This window comes from Salarias fasciatus, chromosome 15 (assembly GCF_902148845.1).
Source record: "Salarias fasciatus chromosome 15, fSalaFa1.1, whole genome shotgun sequence".
In the NCBI taxonomy this organism is placed as follows: domain Eukaryota; kingdom Metazoa; phylum Chordata; class Actinopteri; order Blenniiformes; family Blenniidae; genus Salarias; species Salarias fasciatus.
This window is the reverse complement of record NC_043759.1, coordinates 9203139-9219405: the sequence shown is the minus strand read 5'-3', so window position 1 is coordinate 9219405 and position 16267 is coordinate 9203139. Positions and strand designations below refer to the sequence as shown.

The following is a 16267-nucleotide window of genomic DNA, read 5'->3' as shown; positions in this document are numbered from 1 at the left end:
ACATTAGACATCCTCTCAGTCTCATCATGAATGGCAACATCCCAGTAGGTGCAGCAAAATACAGACTATATTTTTTTCACAGAAATTCGAATCTTCTCAAATCGCTTGTCGGGGAAGTTCCTCCTGGAAACGTGGAGATGTCACCCCAGTCCACGGCGCAGAGTTAAGCTGCTCCGGTCTCTCCGTGTAATCCCAAACTGACTCCACAAAGTTGGGATCCGAGCTCTGCAGGGGTCATGCCATCCGCGACACGACTCACCGTTCTTCAAAGTTTTTACAAATCGCGTCGCTGTGAATTCTGATGACGTTCACGTTATTTGTCGTGATCTGCTCCGATTAATGTACTGAAAATGATACTCCATTGTGGAACATCAACGTGGATTTATTTCTCTTCACCTTTTATTAGATTAGAAAATATAAATTAATATTAGTCATATAGGACAATCCCCTGATGCTTATGTCTCCCCGTGTTGCAAACTATAAATGCAAAACTGTGAAGCAGCGCTGTGTTTATGCTGCACTTTGAGCTGTTTCTTCCAAACCTGTAATCCAAATGGGAGTCACAGTGGCAGTTTTTAAACTGTGATGTCCCTTAAAGGAACACTGGACTAATCCACTCAGACACGGTGGCTGAAAATATCTCGCTGACTCCATTTCATCCTCAAACCACTGCAGAGGGAAGTACAAAGTGGAACAGTGTTCATGCACCTCTTAGGCCTCATTGAAAAGACAAACGCTTTAAATATCAATGTCCACGTCGATAGAATATTATATTATATAACGTCAAATTATGCTGAGTATCTTTGACGGCGTCTCAGTAAAATGACAAATGAAAACAAAGATGACGTAAACGGTACTTTAGTTTACTCTGAGACTCCATTTTGCACGAGAACTGTTGAGTGAAAACACATTGTTTTTGCATTTCAGGAAAGTTTTGCGTTCACACGGCAACGTGCTGGGCGCTGTCGTTTCTTTTTGTAACGATAACACACACACAAGCACGGAGAACAATGTGCTGTAAGCATTAACAATGGGAGTGCACGGACATTCATGTGGACAGACTTAAAAAGAAGCGTAGGAGGGAGAAATAGTTAGGAACCACTCAGCTAGAGAATTGAAACTGTCACCCTGCAGTGAATTAATTGATGACCCAAAGTCTCCAGGAGACATGTGGAGCATGAATGCACAGTGCATTTAAATATAATTCATCCCATTACAGTCTGTCTTTTGCAAAATAGATATTGTGCATGTTGAGAAAGCAACTTTGCAAAATACTGGACAACCCTAACAGTATGACAGTTCTAGGAATGATAGTCATCAAAACTCTACTTTTTTCTTGTACAGTATGACAGCTGTATGACGAAGCAATTCATTTTTCAAAACAGCCTGTAAATCTGTAATCATCCGATCAACAATGTTCCTCCGTTTTTTTTTTTTTTTCTTCTCCTGCAGAGCAAAACTAAGCAGCGCAGCATCGGATGTTTTACACCAGATGAGCAGAGTGCTTCACAGAGCAGCATAAGGCCGCTGAACATTCACACCTCCTATGCACGCCTTTACATTCACACCATATTGACATATATGTGATGAGTACACTCACTCACGGGAAACCAGTTTTTAACAGTATGCGCGTGTGGCTGACACTGGCAGAAGAGTACATCAGTGAGCGCTTGTTTTACCGCAGACATGGAGACCGCAATGTCTCAGAACACTCGGCATGGCTCAAAGCAGACAGGCCCCGGCGATATGTAATTCACTATGAGGACAAACAGGCGCTGTGTGTGTGGATTCTGCAGAAACAAAACAACAGATGAGAAAATAAGAAGAGTGATGGAGGCAACCAGGGAGGGGAAGTGGCAAATAAGAGACAGAGGCAGCGCGCAAACACAAATAGAAACAGCGACAGTCAAAGGAACATGAGGATGGACAAGAGCCGGGAAAGAAAAATAAAGCCGTAAACAAAGGTAATGGCTCTCAGTTTCAACATGTGAAGTGCCCTTTAGTGAACCTATTCCCTGTCAGGCCTGCAGTGGCGGTGATGTACGACAACCGACTGATCACTGCTGGACTCCTGAGCCGATGACCTCTCTCCTGCGAAGCTCTCCGTTCCCCCACTAGAACCCAATTTAGCTCTTCAGACTCACCGCGGTCACCCAAATAAAGGAAAAGGCCATGCAGCCACAATCAGGAGGAAGAAGCAAAGGACAGAGGAAGGACGGCCATAGACTGCTGAGCACGGAGGTCGAACACGGGCCGAAAGAAATATGAGCGAGAAGCGAACGCTGAGCTCGTTTTGTAACGTGATAATTGTAATCAACGGATCATTTACAAGCAAGAAATGTGGGAATCCAAAAACACTGGTTTTTATGTGCTTCAGTCCATTATTGGATATCTTTTAGTGTTTATTAACTAAGACTCAAAGTGTTTATTATTCTCTAAGCCAGGGGTGGCAAACATAAGGCCCGTGGGCCAAAACCAGCCCGCGAAAGGCTCCAATCCGGCCCGTCAAACCACCGAGCAAATCGTAAAAAATTCAGAGAAAAAGAAAATAAGGCACTTCACTGTATTTTGCACCAGACATTATAGTTAAAAGCAGCTATATGTTGAGGCTGCAGTCATTTTTAATAGTAATTCTTATACAATAAAAATATTTTCATCATGTTTATTCTGCACCAGCAGCAACAACAAGTATTTTATTTTAAATTTAAAGCTTATCATGGTACTCTTTTACTTGTCCGGGCCACTCGAGAGATGAAAGCGGACTGCATTTGGCCCCTGAACTAAAACGTGTGTGACACCTCTGTTAGACCCTTCCAGTCTTATCTTGTTGAACATGGCGACACCCCACAGTCTCAGCATGAGCTCTGTTGAGGGTTTTCATTTAATTAAATGTGAAATTCATGTCCTCATTACTCAAGAAGTGGCTCCTTGTCCGCTGGCTGCTGCTTCAAGTCATGTTTGTTGTCATTAGTGTACATTTTTTCCATAAACACGTGTAGATTTCAATAAACAAAATGAATTAGATTATGAGGGAAAGACATTGGAGTATTGGGTACGCAGACGTGTGAATGCCATTTCTCCCAATCAGACGACTGCCTTCGCTTGAATAATCAGACAATATCAGAAATGTATGATTGGATTTTTAATGTGCATGTAAACAGGCTCGTTTTGTGTCCCCGATCTGATTTGTGCAACAAGAAATGTCTCAAAATTAATTCAGAACACAAAGATACATGTAACTTTACGTCTTACTCTTGAATACATTTCTGGTGTAACGTCAGAGAATAAACATTCATCTGGTATTAGAATAAAAACTACCAAGAGTAGAGCACAATAATAGCATGTTTCTGTCAACGTGTCGTCTCACTTTCCTGCTCATACTCATGACTCCAAGTGCAGCGAGCGGAGGCATTGTGCGCACTCTGCACAACTGCATGGGATTCCCGCAAAAGATCCTGTCTTTTTGAGTTCACGTGCAGAAATTCTTCACGCTCCCAGTTTCACGGCGAGCGTTAACAGCTCACTGAGCAGAGTGTCACCATGCAAATATGAGAATGAGAGGAGATGACTGCAAAAAAGCCTGCAAGTGTGACACGGTGAGAGTACGGGAAACTACCGGGGCTGTTCAATTATTTATAAGCAAAGATTGTCTGTTTATCAAACTGACGCCTGGAGCGTCGGCCATGATTAGGCTCAAACAATGGTGGTCTTCACTGAGCAGTGCTGATGCAGCTCCTGAGACACCGGCGAGATATGGGTAACGCACAGGCAGCGTCAAAACCAGCAGAGAAGTGTGTCCGTGTGTGTGTGTGTGTGTGTGTGTGTGTGTGTGCGCACAGGCAGACAAGACCAAAGCTTGATATGTGACACTTTTATAACAGAAGCAGGTAACATATTAGCACCATTTGCAATAAAATGTAAATAATTATCACCTGTTTATTAAGGTGATTTAATAACTAATCAGAAAATATATGTTGCATGGAATACAAGATTGACACACAGTATCTTGACAGGTGCATTGGATTGTGTTGTAAAGTGTTTTAAATCTCGGGCAGCACAGCGGTACACTGCTGCTTCACAGGGAGAGGACCTGGACTCTGAGCTGTGAAGTCTTTTCATGCTTTCTCATTTGTTTTGTTTTTTTTTTCTCTCTCTCTCTGAGTTTCCAGCCGACTCTGAGTCAAAAGATGTTGACTGACTGTCAAGTTTCAGTGAGTGTGAATGGATCGGCTTCCTGATGATGGACTCCAGCCTCATTAAACGCCCAAACAACACGGTAACTCTTTGCTAACAAAGACAGAAAACTGGAGATAAGTTGTAATGTATAACCTGTTTATACATCACCTAATCTGTTTTGACATTTAAACCTCACAGTTGTTACAGTTTAAAACATCTCTCCTTAATGAGTTTAGATGATTTTGTGGGCGGAGAGCAGTCTGCTAGTTTTGGCAGATTGATCTCGCTCGTTTTCTGGCTGTGGAAAGCTGCTTCTGAGAAGTTGTTGGGCTTGGTGATTTTATGCGTTTCGCACAGAAGAAACTGCACCCTTGTCAGCAACAGAGGTAAGCCTTGTCTTCTTCTTCATCATCATTCACGGCACAACACAAAGCTTGTAAAAAGACAGAGTGTCAGAACAAACCAGCATCACGGAGATTTGTTCAACTCCATCACTATAAATAACGGTGTTTTTTCAGCCACAGCTCAAGTGTGTGGTATTTTCTAGTCTTTCCACCAGTTTGTTTGCATTATAAGTGGGACTCTCCTGGGAGAGCCTCTCAACGATCAAGGACATGGCGTTGATAGTAGGTCGCACGAGCACAACCTGCAGAAACATGTGAATATATGCATGTCTTTGTTTTTAATTTATTTCATGATTTCTGAGAGGCAAACCTTTTTTTTTTTTAACAGCGCGCTTGCGATACTGCAGTGCATTTTGATATAGTTCATTGCTTTATTTTCACTGAACCTGTCTAGTCTGCCCAGATCCAACTCCTTAGAGAAACACCTATTTCTGTTTGGCCTGATGTTTGACTTTGTTCGTCTCTTGCTTGTCTTCCTCTCACTTCACACTAAACTGATCTCGTGTGGCGAGCCTGTGTGATCTCCAGGGCTGAGTGCAGCCGCTGACAGGTGTATGTGAACCAGCATCATTTTGCTTTGAGTTGAAGTGTTGCAAATCGCCGCTATGTGCTGCATGGGGAGGCATTCGTTCTCCACGGGATAAGCAATTCCAGAAAGCCCTTCAGGAAAGTTGAATTACGGCAATTCTAGCGAGACATTATTTGTTACACGACGAAAAACTGAAATGTTATAATCAAAGGTTATGAGCTCTCTGCCCCGCCATACTCAGAAATAAGATTGAGGAAAAGCTGTGAGGCTGAAGAAGCAGCATGTGGAGGGCGAGGCAGAGCCACTCGGCCACAGGTTGACTCATAAACTGAGGTGTAACAGTTTCCCGCAGAAGTGAGACATTTTGTCAGAGCGGCGAAGAACAAAAACATGGGGGGAATCTGAAAATGGGCTCTGTGGGGAGCGTAAGATGGGTGGTATATGGCAGGATACAGTGGACAGGAAAGGAGGAGGCGCCGAGTCGTAATGGGGCAGGAGCAGATGCTCCAGTTTTCCTTGACAGAAATGGAGGTCAAGTGTAGCTTTATGTGAGGGAAACACAGAGAGAGGCTCAGGCACGGAGGGAAAGACGGAGGAGAAGGGGGCAGCGTGATGACTTTAAGTCGTGATAAGGGACACAGCATTAGAGAGCACAGCAGCGCGAGCTCTATCTGTCTAACTACAACTAATAAGGAGGGGACAAGGCAGTAAGGTGTCTCTTTCCATGATGGATAGAAGGGGATAAAAGGCTTTATGAGGAGCCTTAAGAGCATGAATAAGTGTAAGTGACAGGGAGGGATAAAAATAAAAACATATGTTAACTTTGCAGGGAAAACAGATGGTAATGTGGTGGCTTGAGCTGAAGAGCACTAATGGATTGAAAGAGTATGCAGGGAGAACACATGATGATCCCAAATAGTGCATCAGGGAATCTGGGACTCACCTAGTCCAGGAGAAAAGGAGTAATAAATATATAATAGCAACGCAACTATTATTCCTGGGACACCAGATGAAAAATAATCGCTGTGCATGAGTATTACAGCTCACAGAGGATATCCTCTGGGCCCCGGTAATGATTTTCTTGGAGTGGAATATGCAGTGGAGTAATGTGGAAATGCATACATCACCACGTGTGTCTGTGGCGAGAGCTGCTGGGGGAGCTCAAAGGAAAAGCAGCAACAGGGAAAGGGTTTCAAGTTCTGTTTCAGAGGAGAATGGAAATAACTGACAGAGAGGACTGGGAATTGAACTGATGCAGCCCGCTTTAATTGCCAAACAGAACTCGGCGCACGCCGCACTGTGCAAACAGCAGACTTCAAAGTCAATAAATCCGACATCACCAGCCTGATTCCACGAGCGCGCCGACTACAGCCGTAGTGAGCGGGAAACCACGAGCGCAAACATGTTAACATACACAAAAGTAAACTGAAAAATAATGAATCTGGCAAGTGTGTCTGTTGAAATATAAATGGAATTAAAGGAACAAAATCAACAACTTATTAGTTCACACTTTTAGTACTGTATGGCAATTAATGGAGTTTTGCCAACTTTAACTGATGAAATGCCCCTAAAATCAGGAACACGTTGACAAATGTATAGTTAAGTCGTATTATTCTGTATATTTGAGATCAGACAACTGTTTGTTTGTTGCTCTGTCTGTTCAAGCTGTATTTTCATTGTATTTTAACTCTATGTCAATGATTCTGAACTGAATCATACTCAGGATACATCCTGAACAGGTTGCTGCACAGAAAGAATCAAAGTCGATGCTTTTAACTTCCCACAATCCCAATGAATGCTTTGTTTCAGGCATTTTCAACTAAGATTCCCCTCTTTTTAATCCTTTCTCTGGGTCTTTCTTAGTAAGCAAAAGAACATTTTTTTCGCTAAAATTAGTTTATTAGAGAGTGAATAAAGCCAATGTTGTGACGGGGTACAAAGTACACAAGTCTGCATTTCCTGTGTTGCAAATTAAATTGAACAGAGATTATGTAAATATTCAATTAATGGATCTTTATCCACATTTGTGGCACAAATGTTTCCCCTTCTGGGTCTTAAAAAATAAATAAAAATGCAATTGGTCATCTGCTCCTTCAGGGGAAGCATGCCGGTAATGACTTTTGCTCACAGCCATGACGGGGGGAGGAAGAGTCTCCACCACCTCACTCTGATCTGTGAAGAGCCGCGAGAAACGGGACGCGGAAACGTGTAATTCTGCCAAGGTGTGCTCCTGTGTGCCTGCGAGTGAGAGACGCCCCGCGATGTGCAACCGCATATAAAGAGGTACATAAAAAGAGTTAGTCTCTGCTCCCCCGAGGGGCCGTTCGTGTATGTTCACACACACGTAAGTGTGTGAGGCGCATGCAGATCTCGGCCCGGTGACCCATCAGCCCATACGCTCCGTATTCCTCCCAGAGCCGTTTCTGTCTCTTGACCAGTGTGGAAAGGCAGCGAGAACTACAGCGGCGCAGCCTTCGGGCCTGCACAAGAAATATTGTTTTGCTCGGCAGGCAGGCCCGAGGCTGTTAAATCAAGCATCATCATAAGCTTTTTATTCCCATTCATTTGCCCCTGCTCTGCACTTAAGAGCTCGCTGCAATAACAGCCGGCGTTATCACCTGAAGGAATGGGATTGCAATGAGCTAACACGTCTGCTGCTCATTTATTCAGTGGTTTCACCTCAATGCAACCATATAAAATGTCACCAAAACACCCCGTTGAAACTTGTTGAACTCGATGACACGTCGTCTAATCATCCATCTGCTCGTCAAGGAGCAGAAGGTTTGATTTTAAACAAAAATGACATCAAGCAGACATTTTTTCACAAACACTTCGAATTGAAGTCTGAATTCCAAAAAACCAAAACGCCAATTGAATCCCTCTTTTAAACTCATCTCTGCTTCTCAGATAACTGAAGCACATGCTTTCTAACATTTACGACTCTCGGTCTCTTTACCCCCAGCTGCGATCCGCTTCCCTGAAAGCCCTCCTTTCTCACATTTTGTTAGGCTCGCCTGTCACTTAATTGGGGGGTTTTTCCTAGCAAGCTGGCTTTAAAGGTTTGTTCCCCATTATCATTCCTAATGAGAAAATGAGGAGCATTACGCTGATATGTTCCACACCAGCGCTGGAAGTTTATTGTGTAGTCTGTAAATAACACAGTTGGATGTGTACTTTCCAGCGTCTGGCTGTCTGGTCTCTTTATCTTTTTGCTTTTCACAGAATGATCTGCATCTTCGGTGGGGCGCTGCAATTATAATAATGTACTTTTTCATATACAAAAAAGAGAAAATACACAGTAGAAAATACCTTCATAACAATGGAAAAGCATTGGATTTCTAAAGGAAACCCCTTTATTTATGTATCCCACCAGCAGCCCAGTTAGACATCTGTCAACCACTTCCTTCACTCCAAATTTACTCTAGTGCATTCACCGTGGAGGGAACAAGATGTTCCCATCTTTCGTCATTTTAAACTCTCACTACATGATTACATGGATTGTCACAAATTCACCCAAGCCTTCATGTCCTGCTTCATCCAACCCCCTCAGCATTTTTTTTCCCCTTGCCTAGACAGCTGGTTGCATTGTATCATCTCAATGTCTTGCCTCACCGCGTCTACAAACCTTTTTTTGGCAACTACAAGCAGCCCAGCCAGCCAAGAAAGGCTTTTGTCGACTCCTTCGCAGTCTGTATTAATATTTACCAGGCTAGGAAACAGAGGCAGATGTCAACCATGAGGCGATTTCTTCATGTTGCCTGGTAGTGAGCCCACTCTTGTTCTGGATTAAAGCATAATCCAACCAGCCAGATTTGTTGTGTTAAAACATTTTGTAGAATGGCGAGGGGGGGGGGGGGGGCTTCCCTGGCTTCTGTTCAGTCAGAAAATTCCTGAATAGCCTGGATGAAGGCAAAAAAAAAAAAACCAAGCGACAGCATCAGTGGCATTTCTGGTTTGACATTGAGAGTCAGCATGCACAAACCAGTCAGTTCATTTTTACATTACTGCACATATAGACGATTTCTTTCTGTTTTAAATAAAACATTTTCTGCATAAGTGCTTTGGTTTCCTTAGTGTTCTTGCGTTGATCTCAAACAATCTACTTCTTATGAAGACAATGTAACATAATGAGCTTTTAAGAAGAGTCTCAATGTGCCTAAAATAGAACATTAATGTCAAAGATTTTTACACGTCAGTTTAATTGTGGCCACAGTGCTGTCCAACACACTCCTTCATTTTTTGAGATAGTAAAAATTATTGCAGTCAGACATAAAATATTTATTGAGTTTATATAGAGCTATTAAAAATATTGAGAAACTGCACCAAATGTGTCTTTGAGCGTGAGCCTAATTTTCAGCACTGGACAGCTCCCCAGGCGTGTTTCTTATTCTTTCATCCATCTTCCATACCGCTTTATTCAGCTTTACAGCACAGGGTGCTGGAGCCAATCCCAGATGACTATGTGCAAAGGCAGGCTGCACCCTGGAGACCATGTCCGTTTTTTTACAGAGCAAACAGTGAGACAGACGAACACATAAACACACATTCGTATCGGCAAGGATTCAGAAACCACTAATAATTTTATGTTTGTGTTTTTGGAATGTGGGAGGGAAAAAAAACACATATTCAAAAGGAAAACATGGAAACTCCAGGACAAGGGTGTCTTCAACCAGCTACAAGTTATGCTGATGTCAAATCTAAGCAGCAGAAGCCGTGGCTCTTCTGAACTGACCGACTGGTGAGGACCCAGTGTTTCTTGACTGGTCATTTAAAATGATGCAAACGATCCTTGCCATATCCTCCTCCTTTTATACCAAAAAATATCTACTTTCACATGCAAACTTTCAACACGCAGGAGGAATTACAAAGTCTGATGAAATATAGCAGTGCCCGTTTTAATCAGGTTTTATGTGTTGAATATTTAGTTAGTTCCCAGATAGTAAAGAAAAATGTCCCTTTTTAGTGAGAACCACTGTATTTAGTTTGTGGGATGGCATAACAGTCTGCCTGTTACGCAACGTTTCATGCAGTTATCAGTCACTAGAAGGACAGGAGCAGACTAGACAATATTTCTACTGGGAATTCCTGAGCAAGACACAAACTTTCAGCTCGAATTTCTTCTCGGGGAGATGGAGATGGATGCAGTCCTTTCCCTGTCAAATGCTAATTTGGGCTTACACTGATTAAGCTGTCCGCCGCACCACCAGGAGACCTCAGCGTGTGTGTGAGCCAGTGTGCGGCAGAGCGTATGTGAGTAGAATCTTCTAAGCTGGAGGAGACCCCATCAGCAGCGCCGGTGATTCACAGGGAGGGGAAAAAACATGAAAGAGCTGCAGAAAGCCAGTGACATAGCAGGATTATAGATGAGAGAGAAATCCTCTCTGTTCCGTCCAACAATTAACAAGAAGATAAATGCAAAACAAACGCAGCGATTCTGTCATCCGCGTGGCGCTCAGGTGCGCCGAGAGAAAGAAACGGTAGCTAATTGAATGTAGGATCGAAAGTGGAACTGAGTAATGAGACATGATGAGGCAGCGTTTTTGAGTCCTGTCAGCACTCCGGCTTGTTTCACCGTATTAATGAAGGCAAAACATTTCACAGGCTGATACCGTAGCATCTTCTCCATGAGTGAGCTTGACAGCTACTTTGAATTCAGTCATGGAAAAAAACCATAACCGATCTCCCGCAAAATCATCAGAGATCATCATTTCAAAGATTTGTCTGAGGAATCCCGTCACTAAATGCATCCACCTCCTCCCACAATACACTGCAGCATGATAACATATGCTACCTATGGGCCGAGCGGCCTCTTACACAGTCTAATAATCTCCATATCAACTGTGGGCCCTGCGGGTCTCAGGTTGTGAACTCTCACTAAGCTGACAAGAGCAGCTTTTGACCCTCAGCTCCAAACCAGCAGCCAGGCGGATCACGTCCAACGGGAGAGAGTGGCCTGACAACGATCCCGTGCCCAAGGCCCCGCGCTGTCACAACACACACACCAACACATTGTGTTTCCTTGAGTTCCTTCCCGGCAACATTCGTTGCTCTTTTTCTTACTTCACGTTGAATTACTTTTTTATTTTCTTTTGTTCTTGTAAAGTTGAAGTTTATTTTTGAGAAGTATAAAACTTAAGTTTGATATTTAAACAGTCGTTCGCCCAGGGGGAATAGGAGCAGTTACCAGGCAACCAGTGAAGACGACAGGAAGAAATCCATTAGTGAGTTTAATCGGGGGGAGGGTGTTTTGTCAGGCTGGGTTCGTTCCCTCCACTTTCAGCCTTCCAGCTAAACTAAGCTAACCAGATGCAGGTCTAAGTTTTTTTTTTTTTTAATTAGAGATATATTAGTCCTGGGGGGGGGGCCTTTCATTGTGGTGCGGTGATTCTTGCCTCACATTACGGATATTCCTGGTTCGAGTGCGGGTTTAGGACCTTTCTGTGTGTTTGTTCTGACGGTGTGTGTGTGGTTGGTGGCCTGTCCAGGATGTATCCTGCCTCAGACTACAGCTGGCTGGGGTTTTCTGCAGCCATTCACAGCCCTAAGTGGAAAAGAAACACTAAAGAAGGTGGATGAATGAATGAAATCAATCTGGTATCAATATTTCCGATATCAATGCATTTTCCTTCACTTAAAATAAGTCATTCTGTTCAGTTTTGAAGACTTTTGAAAACAAACTCGACTGTCATATTAAGATGTGTCATCCCAAATAGAAATGATTTGATGAATAACATTAAAGAGTCCTCAGCTGCAATAAAAGAAGCAGTCAATGAGCAGTCAAGGCGCACAAAGCAACTAACAGACGATTCAGCTGCCTCCCTTCTTTTCCCACCCACTGCTGGGAACAAGCCGTGGCCACAAAACAACCTTTTTCTCAACAAAAAAAAATCTGTTTTCTGTACAAATCTGAAGTGAAAATTTAGAGTAACAAAGACACACAAAACTGTAAGCAAAAATACAAAGTTTTTCACAGGTGACTGTAGAGATTTATCCTCCAGTGAAATGCTGTCCTCCCAGAACGAGATGATAAATTAGATGACCATCTATAGGACAAATACAGATATTTACATAAGCGGACACATTATTTGTACGGCATATATTCAGGGGAGTGGGATGAGGCGAATCGCACAGTTCAGCATTAACATGAACTGTAAAAGCAGCTTATGTAACTCACACACACATATATTTTGACCTGTGGTGGCTGGTGTTGTTATGACAAGCAAAGCACAAAGTCGGATATGCTGTTAGTGATGAAAACTCTAAAAAATAGAGGTGGAAGTCACAAATGTAGGATTGTTTAGTTTGTTTTTTAAGGACAATATTTGAATCTAATGTGGGCACAGAAGTCCAAGCTGTAACGTTCAAGCTAAAGCTTTTTTTTAAATTCACTTTTATAACCCTTTTGTCACTGGACAGAAGGCTGAAAAATGTCAAATACTCTCCTGTTATTTGGGAACTGGGACATACTCATCGTGTGGAGGGTGCTTAATCTGATATATTTTGCTGCATATAAAGTTATAATTCTAAGCTATTGTGCTGTTCCAGTAGAACAGTTTTCTACATGGAGATTTGTTTTTTTCTTTTTTTTCAAACATCTTGCTCACTGGACCTTTAAAGGTCACCTGAAGCCAAGCCAGACGTGGAACATGCATACAATGCAATCACCCTCAAACATGTAAATGTGAAATACAGCTCCAATGCATTGTTTAAATCTGTGCTTTTTCTGCAGTGGCACGTTGTCTGCTGCAGCCGAACAATAAACTGTTCTCTCAATACGCTCCCTCCTGATTAATGAGGACAGACACAGCCTGCCAGATAGCTGAAGATTACAGGTACTGGTCTTTTACCTGCATGTTTAATTTTTTTGGTGGAGAGGAAATAAGTGATGTTGTGATGTTGCACGTCCATAGATGCATTCAAGGGAATAAATATCTATGAACACCAACACTGCCAGTGTTTTTGACAGGGTCCAGCTCTCCTTGCTGCCTTTGTATGAAAAATGTGAGAACAATGACCCAATAATCCATCAAACAGAGAAAGCACCAACATGCAGTGGATTCAACTTCAGTGATGAGTGAAAGTGTTTCTTTTGGGGCACATATAGGAAGATGAACCCAGGTGAAATGATAGTCCCATAAATAAATAAACATACAAATAGTTCTAGTCCTGGCTTAGACTACAATCAAGGTTTATAAAATCCGTTCATTTGTTGAAGAGCAAAGGCTGCTGTCAAACACAGGAGCATAATCAGTGCCCAATCTCAATAACTTAAGCAAAAAGAAAAAAAAACAACATTTGGATGTGGACTAAAATCCTGAACGTCTGGGTGAAATCGTTTGACCTGCTCAGCTCGCAGCGTGCATGTTTGGCTCCATTTTTCCCTGCTGGCAGTCCTCTCAGATCAGCCGTCATGCATTACTTTTTTTTTCCTTCTTCTTCTTCCCCCCATTAAATGCCAGGCACTGCGTCTGTCTGCACCAGAAAACAACTCGCTGCTCAGAAGCCCCGAACTGAGCATCCTAAAAGTAGAGTAGATCTGCCCCGCGCACCGGAGTCGCGTCTTTTACTACAGTCTCTCTCTCTGTCTGCATGTCGGGGGTTTTTACGCGCGGAGAGACGGACACCTCCAGTCCCCCGACGCGTCCACTTCCAGAGATTTTTTTTTTTTTTTTCAGAAAAAGAAAAGCGGGTTTGAGGACCAGAGATGTCGATCGCCGCGAGAGGAATCGATGACATCATGTCTGTGGGGGGAAGATGTAGTTTTGTGAGCCGTGAAAGCAGATGCTCGTCTGGCCTCTGGTCGGAGGATGTGATGCGGGGAAGAGCGGGTGAACCGAGGCGACCGTGCACTGTGATGGGAACGGCGCGCACTCAGACACACACACGCACGCACGCACGCACGCACGCGCACATACACATACACGAGCTTTAGGCTACTACCTGCCCCTCTTTGAACAAATAGCTCCTGCCCTCCCCGCACAAGCGCAATGGCGCACTGTGATGAAACAATCACAGCGGCGCATTTTCCGAGCAGACGCATTTGGCTGACACGCTGAAATGTGTTCCAAATGCGTAAAATGTAGCTCTCTCTCCTCCCTCTCGCTCTCTCTCTCTGTGCGTGTGCGTGTGCGTGTGTGTGTGTGTGTGTGTGTGTGTGTGTGTGTGTGTGTGTGTGTGTGTGCAAATGAACTAAAGTGTAAATGCTGATCTGGGCACCACAACAGCAGACAGAGGAGGAGGAGGAGGAGGAGGAGGAGGAGGAGGAGGACGTAATGGCATTGCAACCGTGCTGATTTTTACCCCAGTCATGTACACAGGATCGGGTTATACCAGGTGACAGTCAAGAAGAGGTTAGAAGAAGACTCGCCGGGTGGAAAGAGTGAGAGGAGCAGGAGAAACGCAGACCCTCGGAGACTTTTACTGCCTCTTCTAAAGGTTAAACTCAAAGTTCCCCTTACCTCCACACTTGTCCCATCTGAAAGATGTGTATGAGGGTCTGCCAGATCCAGACAGAGAGTCTGCAGCACCTGTCTCTTTGCAAACTGACTGTTGCTCTCCGACTGCTGAGCCCCTCCACGGAGCCCAGTCCTCCCCCGGTGTAATCCTGGACAAACCACCTGAAGCTCAGGATCTGGACCAGAACCGACGGTACCAGCACGAAGAACAGGGTCAGGCCAGACCACAGGAAGTTCTGCTTGTGGTAATAGTCGATGGCCAGCCACAGATCGGTCCCCACGTCCCAGAAGAAGACCAGCAGCGCCAGGATGATCCACAGGCAGTCCAGCCAGAGGCGCTCCTCCTGCGGTGGTCGCGCTGCATCTCTCCCCTTCCCCTTCCCCTTCCTCCGGAGGTAATGCAGACAGGCGCTCCGGCATCCCCAGTAGCACGACGAGGTGTTGCAGCAGTGGCAGATGTGGAATGAGCTGCCGTCCCGAGTGTCGTCCTCTCCCGTCCCCACCACCTCGTCCAGGTTGTGCAGCTGGGCGAAACCGGTGACGACCCCGCGACCATCGGATTTCGCTGCCATCTTTCCCTCTGATGTTCCCACCTCCTCCGGCTTCCGGGGTTCGTGACGACACTTCCCTGACACCTGTTTTGCACCCCAAATGTTGGAGCCATCTAAAAGCGGGGTGTTGGCGCGTCGCCGCGCCTCAGTCCGTCCCCAGATTGCGCACCAGAGGCGCCGCAGACGCAGCACATCTTTCCCCTCTTTCCCTCCTCTGCAGCCCGATTCCCACCTGGTTACCGTGCTCTAATCTGCAACTTCCCCCTGTTTAATCCGTAACTCGTGCATCCAGCTGTGATCTATCAGTTTTTTCCCCCTTTACCTTGCTTTAATCTCATTCCCCGCTGCTCGGTCGCTTCCCCTCTCCGCAGCTCGCCTCCAGCTGCAAGTTGAGTGCCATGAACGGAGCTCTCCACTGTCCCACACCGACGTAATTCATCCCCCCACCTCTCTCTCTCTCTCTCTCTCTCTCTCTCCCTCTCTCTCCCAGTGTCCCCTTGTCTTACACACTCTCACACGTGCACACACACAAACACACAGGCTTGTGCGCGCGCACGCACCAGCCTCTGGAGCTCAGCTTGGTTGCCATCTAGTGTCCTGCTTGATGCAGGGAGACGATCATCACCACATTTAAAAATACTTTAAAAATTAAAAATCTCCTGTTTGTTTGTTTGTTTATCTAAAATAAATCCAGTTTTACAGCCTAGAACCAAACAAAAACACAAAATACAAGCTTGGCTTCTTATGTAAACTGGTTTCATTGCTCTATAAAGAGTTTTTATGACCACACCAGCGTTTATCCATCAGCCAGTCATGTGCTGCAAGTGTAATGTTCCTATGATGTTATCAGAATTTGACATGTCTACTGAATATCTGTAACTTAGCCACCTTCTGCACACCTTATCCAAAGAGTTCATCTCAAGGAGTATCTCGCAGTCTTTTTTTCAGGGAAGCTGAGTACTCCCTCCCACCGCTCAGATACACGTAAGAGCAAAGAGCTGGAAAGTCAGGCTGCAGGCTCAACGACTGTGATTAGAGACGGAGGCCCTGCACGGCGCACAGAGCTGCCATGCAGGGTCATATCCAGTGTGAGATTGATTGGATCATGTCCACTTCACCCCCCGCTTCCTGCTCTGCTCTGGTCTCTGTGCC

General features: G+C 44.5%; 1 protein-coding gene across 1 annotated transcript in view; it reads right to left on the bottom strand.

Annotated features, from left to right (window-relative positions):
* The window catches only part of LOC115402196 (XK-related protein 6), a 51752-nt gene extending 36212 nt beyond the window's left edge, over nucleotides 1-15540 (bottom strand). Inside the window, exon 1 of the mRNA XM_030110692.1 lies at nucleotides 14568-15540. Within this exon, the coding sequence (XP_029966552.1) occupies nucleotides 14568-15136 (569 nt within the window). The 5' untranslated portion in view covers nucleotides 15137-15540. The remainder of the gene's footprint in view (nucleotides 1-14567) is intronic.
* Between the last annotated feature and the right edge of the window lie 727 nt (nucleotides 15541-16267).